The sequence below is a fragment of the Malus domestica genome, chromosome 05 (genome assembly GCF_042453785.1).
Source record: "Malus domestica chromosome 05, GDT2T_hap1".
Lineage (NCBI taxonomy): Eukaryota > Viridiplantae > Streptophyta > Magnoliopsida > Rosales > Rosaceae > Malus > Malus domestica.
The window spans coordinates 31,939,366-31,949,099 of NC_091665.1; the positions used below are offsets into that span (position 1 = coordinate 31,939,366).

General features: G+C 38.3%; 1 protein-coding gene and 1 long non-coding RNA gene across 2 annotated transcripts; one reads left to right on the forward strand and one right to left on the reverse strand.

Moving 5' to 3' along the window:
* The first annotated feature begins 1,061 nt into the window (after window positions 1-1,061).
* On the forward strand, window positions 1,062-5,005 carry LOC114824910 (CDT1-like protein a, chloroplastic). Its single transcript, XM_029102616.2, has 7 exons — window positions 1,062-1,851; window positions 1,951-2,070; window positions 2,178-2,415; window positions 2,772-3,677; window positions 4,263-4,461; window positions 4,546-4,630; window positions 4,733-5,005. Exons 1-7 carry the CDS (start codon window positions 1,553-1,555, stop codon window positions 4,788-4,790), a joined length of 1,905 nt encoding a protein of 634 aa, XP_028958449.1. The 5' UTR covers window positions 1,062-1,552; the 3' UTR covers window positions 4,791-5,005.
* Window positions 5,006-5,799: 794 nt separating this feature from the next.
* Window positions 5,800-6,537, reverse strand: LOC139196504 (uncharacterized). The gene is made up of 2 exons (XR_011581498.1): window positions 6,325-6,537; window positions 5,800-6,000 (listed from the first exon to the last, which is right to left on the reverse strand). It is a non-coding gene; the product is annotated as an uncharacterized lncRNA (long non-coding RNA).
* Between the last annotated feature and the right edge of the window lie 3,197 nt (window positions 6,538-9,734).

Consider the following 9,734-nt stretch of genomic DNA (forward strand, 5'->3'; position numbering starts at 1 on the left):
GCTTTTGTTATTGATTTTCACCTTTGTGTTACGAATCTAATCCTACCATATGTAATTGTGGAATCTTGTGATCTTGGTTTTCTTTTGTGTGTGCGCGCATACAACATAAGAAGGGTGAGGTTGATACTTGATTATTGGTTCGACATAGTTTGATTTCACACGTTGGACAATCTGTTCTGATATTATGAAAAAAGTTGTAGTTCCATCATAAAATTAATTGACAATATGAGGAGTTGCCTAACCCCTTATAAATTCATAGAAGGTCATTCCTCCCATCAATACGAGACTCATTCTCAATATCTTCCCATGATTTTCCACCGGATTATCCACCCCCCCCCGCGAAGTAAATCATTTCATCTGAGGCAGCAACATGTTTGAGAGCTGAGAAAGTCTGGCAGTAGAATTTAAGACTTGAACAACATGCATCCGCATCCGTAAGGATGTTGAACAACGTGCAAATCTCTGATGCAGACATTCTATCCATGCATCCAATTATATAAGAAAAACCTTCAATGCTTAACACACGATTGATGGAATTCACTACTCGATTCGATTACTCCAGCTCCTGAATGAGAGAGGATGCATAATCTTGAATCAATCTCAGATTCCGGAACAGCGACCGAGGTTGCTCAAATAACCATCATCAATACCCACAGTGATAAGTACTTGATTGTAATATATTGGTTCAAATTCAATTATCTGTTAATGGACGTCCAAATTAATGGCGTGTTTATATATGGGGAAAGGATATGACGGAATGAGAGTCATTTCCCATTCATGATTATTTCTTCATTTACCAACTTAAGCGGAATGCACATTTATGTGGGGTCTCACGTAAAATTAGGATTCAATTCCTGATATCGCTGGAATTGGATTACCTGGACAAAGGTAGTATTTGGATTCCAAAGAGAAGGTTCCATTCGGAATCAAATTATTCTTCCTAAAATGCCCTTCACCTTCAGTACTCATTTCCATCGCTCCTGCACTTCACCTTCATTGCCTGCGCCTCACCTTCCATCTCCCCGTGTAGCCATGCCTTACTCCCCTGCCACTGCCTCACAAAAACCGTATAGTGTAAATTGATTTAAACTGTTTTTACGTACACAAATAATGTCCAAATCGTTTCTTTATTACCCGGAACCATATTTAGTTAGCGTACTCGGTCCGAATAGATATCTGAAACCAAATTAGTGTCCGTTTGGGGTTATTTTTTAGAGCTACTTCTGCTTTTTAAGAAAGTTTTGAGTTGCTATGGTGTTTGGTTGTGATGACATCATGGCAGCTCAAGAAAAACAGCATATAAAAAATTCGGGCTTGGGCCTAAGGAAGCCCAAATGAAAGCCAACCGAAGCAAGAATGCGGGAGCCAACGGATCTATTTGGCGGGAAGCAACCGGCCAGGCGAGCGCCGCTTCATCTTTTCCCGCCACGGAGAACTCGCGTAAATACTGAAATCCCCAAAACGCCAATCTCTTCTCCTTCTCTGTTAGACTGTGACCCTCAAGATCTCGCCTTTCGATCGATTCGAATCCGAATTTCTCTTCATCTCCGCAATGAGTTCCTCCGCGGAGACCTTCAGATGCGAGACGCCGGTGAGCAAAACCCTAAACCCTGAGCCCCAAATGCGAGAAAATGAGACGCTGAGCTTCAAAACCCCCGAGAAGCCACCGCAACTCCGTCGTGGAGCTCGCAGCCGTAACGTCGCGCTCTCCATTGAACAAGTTAGAAGATCCGCCGCCAAAAGCCTGTTTAAGTCGACCCAGAAGAAGCAACTGACGGATGAGATCGCATCTTGGCCGGACAAAACCCCGCTGAAGACCCGCGTTCGCCGCTCCATGCAGCTACCGGAAAAGTAAGAAATTTTTTCTAGCTTCAATTGATTATATGTGTTTGATTTGCTGAATTGTTTGGGTTGATTTTGATTTATTATGTTCTGTGGGTGTTTTTGCAGGTATGAGATGTTGGGGGAGTTTTTCAATTGCTTGGATATTTCGATTGGGAGGTTGCGAAATAAGGGTTTGAAGTCGAATTTTACGAATATTAGCCCGGTGATTGAGCATTTAACGGATAGGTATTTTTCCTTATGTTAAAGAAAATCTTTTTAATTTTCTGTTTGGTTGCTAAAGATATAAATTGAGGCTGCAGAAATTGATTGAGAATTGTTTCTCTCATTTTTAGGAGGTTTACTTATACCCACTTGGCTCAGCTGAAATTTATTTTACCTGAGGTAATTGAGATAAAGAAAATGGTTGTGTGGGATGAGAAAACCAGTCGTAGGAAGCCGGATCTTCACATTAGCATGAATATTCATGCAGTGGCGAATGATGGCAAGTTGAAATCTGAAGGTGGTGGGATTATGCGTTTGAGGAAGGCTTTCCGCAAACGGCTTGCAGATATTTCAAAATCCTCTCCTGAGGTATACTTTTGAATTCTGATTGCAAGGAATTTAGAATGGAAAGTACTGTGTTAATTTATGTAACAACGAAAACTTCAGGCAATGATTTTTATTCCCGGTCATTCTTGCAGCAAGGTGCCTGTATTTCCATTTTTCTCAGTCGTTATCTAGTTAAATTAGATTAGGTGTTAAGGAAAGTATTTTTACTAGTCCACTTGTTGCAGCTGGGGAGCAAGTTTCAAGTTTTGTAAATGAAAAAGAGAGATCATGCTAGTATACTTGGGACTTCAAGCTTTTCTTTTGATCGTTTTTACAATATATTTCTTGATCCACTTTGCGAATACTATGTGGTCTAACAATTCTTAATATGTTTTTAGGATTACGAAATTCCAGAAGAAATTCTACCATATCCATTCAATCATGTGAAGGAACACATGCATTCAGATACGGTCAAGTTTCCTGCATCCTCATCTCCTGGTGAGGTATTGTCCAGCGTATGCACAGTTGAGCAAGCAGCAGTATCAACAATCTGCCTTCAGGGTGATGCAATTCCAGATGAAATGCATTTAATGACATCTAATCAATCAAAGGGGGATTTGAATTCAAACATAAATGAGACTCCCACACAGTCAGTGCCAATTAAGACATTATTTGAAACACCTAAAAAGAAGCAATCAGCAATAGAAGGTTATCTGTCCCGGTCTTTTCAAAGGCACTCTTCTCAGAAAGTTACAATAACTGAAACCCAATCTCCAAAATTTTCTGTTCCAGAGTCAAATTTCAGTGCTTTTTTCTCCACTGAGGAAATTAGTACCGCTGCTTCATCCTATGGCCAAGTTCCTGCAACTCCAACTAAAGAGAGATACCCCGTAGAAAATGATGATAGTTTGCCCAAAACAGGTGCCAGCATTGAGTCGACCCCAGGAAAGGTTGCATCAACACCAGCCAGGTTGATGACCACAACACCTGCGTTGCACCCACCAAAGAGATGCTATATGAGCCCAGATGATAATTCTACAAGCTCGCCAAATAAATTGTTTCGGCTTCCTCCATGCTCCAGGTCATTGAAATTTGACACTCCTGTGAAGAATAATATGTTGAGCCCAGATTATAATTCTACAAGCTCACCGAACAAGTTGGTTAGGCATCCTACATGCTCCAGGTCATTAAAATTTAACAGTCCAGTGAAGAATAAACTGTTTGAGGAGAAAGTTCTTGTTCTGGATGCCGCATCACTTGATAGTGACATTTCCAATGTTCTTTCAGAAGGTCTTCTGCAATCAGTATGTCTATCGTGAATTCTCCATTCCTTTCTCCTTATTGAGCATTTCTGATTCTATAAAAGCTGGTGGAGCTTACTAATTCCATTTTTATTAACTCGCCCTGCACAAAAATTTCGTCTTCCCCTTTTTGTTCCAGTTGAAATATCAAACGCAGATTAGAGTATAAATATTCAAGAGCTATGCTCTCATCATCTATTCCAGTTACCTTTAATAATGGGATGGATGGTGTAGCATATTTTAACAAATATTTTCTGCATCCAGCACACAAACTGTTATTGGGAAACTTTTTGTCTTTTCGCATGTAGTAGATGCAGCAGAAACTGGTGGTACAACTCTCTAAGATGTCAATAAGTGTAAATATTTTTCTTTCTTTTATTTTGGATAACAATATGATTGGATGAACGTAGAGTATATATAGTGGAAGGAAACATAGTCATGAAAGCTTTTGGCTACTATGTCATCGTTGACAATTTTAACCTCAGTACCAGTCTCTAAGAAATGTTTATTCAATATTTCTCTTCTTCTACTTGGATATGAACATAATGAACTTTAATTTTGAGAACTAATCCATATACGTCTTTGCAGATTAAAGACAAGGAGAGAAAGGCAAAGGAGCGAAATGCAGCCATCTTGCAAGCAAAGAGGCGACAACAGATGATTTCCAGCCTTCCTGAACTCTTCAATATGATTCATTTCTTATTTCAATCAATGAACTGTTCATTTATGAAAAAAGAGGATCTTGTAGAGAAGCTAATTTTTAGCCATTCTGATATTGTTGATGAAGGTAGTCTATCTATGAAAGAAGATTCTTTTCGAATTATGGAAGCTTCAGTTGAGCCTAAGTTCCTTTTCGTGGTTCTTTTCACAGGTGAAGTTGAAGAGCAGCTTAAGTTGCTATTAGAACTGGTTCCAGAATGGATTTCTGAAAAGTTCGCATCTGGAATTGTCATCAAGTGAGTTGTCTTTATAGTTAGAAATACAAATTGTATGTTTGAATGTATATTGTATTCCATTACAAGTTGTTTGACATCATTATGTTTCTATTCTTCTTGCAGGATTAATAAATTGTCAAACCCCGAGTCCATACGTGCACGGCTTGAAGAAGCAAAGTGAGCTACATGATCCGTATTTGAAGGTTACTGTAAGAAGCAAATTTAGGGGATAGTGTCGCGATTTTCCCATTTCATTAGGCATTTTGTAAATGTTTTAGTTAATTAGTAGTTCATGTAAAGTAAATCTGGGTGGCCTAATCTAGTTGTTAGTATGGAGGCTTTTGTCAAGAATGATTTAGCAACAATGTTATTGAAATATATATTTCCCTTTTTACAGTTTTTAGAGCTCTTTTTTTTTTCTTTAAAATTCAAATGAACAGCAAAAAAATTCTAAGCATCACAAAAAAATGCTTGGTTTCAAGTTGATTGAGATGTGCTAGTTCTCGAGGGTCATTTCTAAGCATATTCTCCTTAACCACATTAGTTGATAGGTCTGATGACACTTCTCATCAAGTTAAAGCAGAATATGATACGTCTTGGATCGTATCGACCTTAATGTGATAGCACTCAATACTGAAGCCATTACATGTAAACAATACCAATGGCATTCATTCAGCTTACTTTGCTAATTGCTTTATTTTCTAATACATTGTTCTGGATGATAGGATGCATAATCTTCAACCAAGAGTTGCATCTTTTTCCTCAAGGTCTATATGGAGGACCTGTACTGCTGCTAAGATTCCATTTGCATCTTGTGTTTCCTCTGCTCATTACTAGTCAATATAGCTTGCTCTTGCGACCCGATAAGATTTTGATCTTTATCTTTGCCCCATAAAACCATGTAGAGAACGATGATGATAATGTATTCTGAGTAGCCAAATTTCAAATTAGACATCTACTTAAGTAGATTGAAAGTCTCTGTGTGTGTGCGCGCACGCTGTTGTGTTTGTGTGGGTTTACATGTTGCTTGCAAGTCTGACATAACAGTGCTTCTACCTGCCAACGTGCAGTGGTCACAAAAACGGGTCCTTTTTGTTTTGTGCACCATAGTTGAGTGAAGATTATTGTACCCTGAGCATACAACTCCCTGTCGTTTTTGTTTATCATGCAAAATATACTGTCAATAGCTTCTTAATAAATTAGAATTCTACTCATGTCATAGCTTTATTTACAGCATATATGATGGACCAGAAGTCATTGTTGTATCTAATACTCCATGCTGCCTGTTTGTGTTGTATGATTAATGTGAAGACAGCCGATTGTGCTGCCCCAATACAGTATATCCATGCGGTTAGTGATAGTTGTGCAGGATATTTCTTCAATGTGATTGCCTACGGATAGAAGAATACTTACTGTAAATGAAATCTCTTGCATTATAATACCATGTATTAGTTTATGGTGATATAATTTCTTTTCTATCATAATGTTCTTATGTAGCCAATAATGCATGCATCGTTTGTTGTGTTGCTATGAATTCGGCTAACTTACTGTGATTTAATTTATTTTTTATCATAATGTTTTTGTGTAGCCGATAATGCTTGGTTTGTTGTGTTGCTATGAATTAGGCTAACTTTTTCTGTATACAGAAGACTGAGAGGTTTCATGTAGATTGATCAGTGAACTGGTAAATCCAATGAGATTATCGTGGTAAATACCTGCTCTATGTGCCATGCAAACCATGATATAAAACTTGCAATGAGGAGGATTGATCTTTTCGTCCAGTTTGTGGGAACAGAGTTACTTCTGATGTGTATTGGATCTCCTGAGCTTCGCACGGCAGGTACTTTGTACAAGGTCATGGTCATGACTCCAGCCGAAGATATTAAGGTTCTGAAGATTTTAGCTATTCCACGGGGCCTCCATCCATCCTATATGAGATGTGTATTGAAAAGTGTTGTTAAAAACAAGAGAGAGATGTGTACTTATCTTTCAGGTGTTTGTGAGCTTTTAATGCCCGACCAGAGTATTACTACAATTAGAAAAGTCATGGATGGAATGGTGTTGACGACCGATGTGACAAAGGTTGGAGACGTGTACTTCAAGCTTGCAAAATACATGTTAAGGGCTAAGCTAACCCTGTTCTTCATCAACAGAAAAAGGTTAGTATTTTCCTGCTTCAGACAATCTCAAATGTGAATGAAACAAATATTAGTGTCAGCTTGGGCCTTACTTTTCTGCAGGGAAGCAAAAAAGATACTTCAAATGGTAAACCCTCACTCTCATGATAATGAGATTTTTGGGTCGAATGTATTCAGTGTTAAAATGTACTCTAATTGTTTAGTTCACGATAGCAAGCTAGAAGTACCTTTCAAGAAAATAGGCAAATGGTAACATCACCACGCCACCTACTATATGTCGATAGGTTACAAAGACATGAGGATTCATCCCGTGATCAAATGATGCGGCTGTGATAAAGTAGAGAAATGTATAACCGATCTGTGCTAAAACCATGAGAATGTGCAGCTTGAATCTCGTGAAGGCCATCGCGTATGGACATACTCCAGGTGCCATATCTCATTACTCTGCAACATATCTTTTTGCTACTCTCTCCCTGTTTATAATCAAAGGAATTACGCACTAAATTCATCCGTATATGTGAATGTGGTTCTGTTTTGATTATGCCTGCATGTTGAGGGAATTGTGTGCTTAGTACTTGGAACAAAAGTAACGGTTATATTCCTTTAATCAGCTAGTTTGGCTACAGTTATTATATTCCTGAAACCATAGCAATGGCCAATATTTCTTCAACCATTGTTGCATGGATCAACAAATAAACCGGAGGAGGGTGTCGGGTAACATTTTTCCCTGGATTTTCAAGCCTTGCACGGTTGCACCTACTGCCCCCTTATAATTTTCTCAGGAGGCAAACGCTTTTGACGACATATATGCCTACACTATTTGATCCGCATAAAAAATTGGTTTGATTGAACTTGTTCTGTAAGACTGAATGGCTATGGTTTGATTATTTTTTTTAATAATGATTATTGAACTTGTCAGACTGGGGTGTTTACCAAACAGGAATGGAATGAAAAGAAACGGAATCAGAATCGCATTCCTCCCGAAGCATTCCGGCGTTTACTAACCCACTTAAAATCCGGAATCGAATTCCTTAATCTTCCGGAATTCAATTACCTACATGGAGGTGGTAATTGAATTCCCGGAGGAAGCCTCCTTCTGGGATCAAACATTTCTATCCAAAATACCCTTATACCTTCCAGCGCACCCTTTCCTTCGTTTCTCATCCGTCGACTCCTTACACCTTGACCACCACCATGACACCACCCTTACACACTGCAGACCCGGGTGGAGCACCGGGTTGAGTCATTTTCTTCCTGAACGAGCCCTGGAACGGCAGACCCTTCTTTATGCGAATGTTGCAAACCAATTTGGGGATGCAAGTCAGAAATTGATTGCTTGGATTGGTGTGAATGACAGACCCTTGTTCCCCAGGGCGTTTGTCAGCGAGAGAACGTGGTTGGCGATGAGGAGAGTCTTGTGGATGAGGGGGAGTGAGTTGAGGCGGTGGAGGGTGAGAAAGAAGAGGATGGGGGAGGAGATGAGGGAGGAGAGACGGTGGTGGTGGTGGGTATTGGAGAAGATGGTGTGGGTGAGAGTGTCGACTGCTGAGAAAGACTGGGGAGCGGGTGAGAGAGAGGAGAGGAAATAAATTAGGGTGATTAAGGGGTGGTTTGGGAGTGAGGTGCTTAAAAAAAAGCACCTATGAAAAAAAAAGTTGTGAGGGTTTTAGGTGTTTGGTAAACTAAAAAAAAAAAGCTTATTTTGGAAGCTGCTGTGAGAATAAGCTGAAATCAAAGGAAAAAGCTGAAGCTGCTATTTGCAGCTTTGGAAAACTGGCTTTTTTTCAAAGCACACAGAACTATTGTGCTCTTTTAATTAAAAGACCCACTATCATATTGTTTTTTTTTTCCAAAAGCATTTTTACAAAAAAAGTTTATCAAACACTCTGCTGATTTATTTCACAGCCACTTATTCTTACAGCACGGCCGCTTATTCTCACAGCAGCTTTTTTTCAAAGCACAGCAATACCAAACCAGCTCTAAGAATCATCTCAAATATGAAGAAGCAAATAAAAAAATATTGTTTCATATTAAATTTGTACTAAAAGTTTTACTAAAAAAAAATTATCTCTACAAAAAAAAAATGAAAGAGTAAAAGTTTTACCACAAATAATTAGCAAATAAAATAAATCAGTGAAGCAGGGGTACCTTAATTATATTATATTTTATTCTGATTCATATGAATTAGTAAACAATTTATAGAGATCAATGTCATTTCTACTTCGATTCCAAACAATTTTAGTAAACAACTTCAACAGGAATCCAATTCTGATTCCAACTCATTCCATCCTCCTCAATTCAATCCATTCTCAATTCAATTCCCCTCAATTTGATTACGGATTAGTAAACGCGCCAAATGAATTCATTATTTAGTATATTAAAATAAAAAGGGCACTTATCGTTAAATTAGTTAAGTATCTGATTCTTTGAAGTTTGAATACTTGATTCATGTATCGACGACACAATAATTGTTTTTAAGTACTTGCCCTATACGGAATCTTCTCTATTCTTTTTCTTTTATAGTGATTTGGTGATACAATATAACGCATATGTTGCTGTGGAGAATAAGAATTGTTCTTCCTGTTGGAAATTTGCTTTTGTAAACTTGTCCCAAAGGATTCTGCAGTCTGCAGAATTATTCTTTCGAAAACATGCACAAATAATACTGGTTCTAGAATTTTTCATTCATCATAGCTGCCCCAAATGGGAAAGCTGCACTTAAATACAAGGCAAACCCTATGCAAACCTAATGCGCTAAACCGTTGTTTAGATAGAGCTTATTTTTTGTTTTGTATTTTCGCTGTTCCATTTTTGGTTAAAAGTTTGTGACCGACTCTATTTATGCATATTTCTCTAATTCCTATTTTATTGCAGGAAAAGTAAATTCCCAAGAACTAAAACGGGAAAGAAAGGAAGAGAAGAGCTTAGGAAATAAATCTTTAAGCTTCCTTTTTCTGTGGGCATCTGCACAAATAGAAATTGACCTT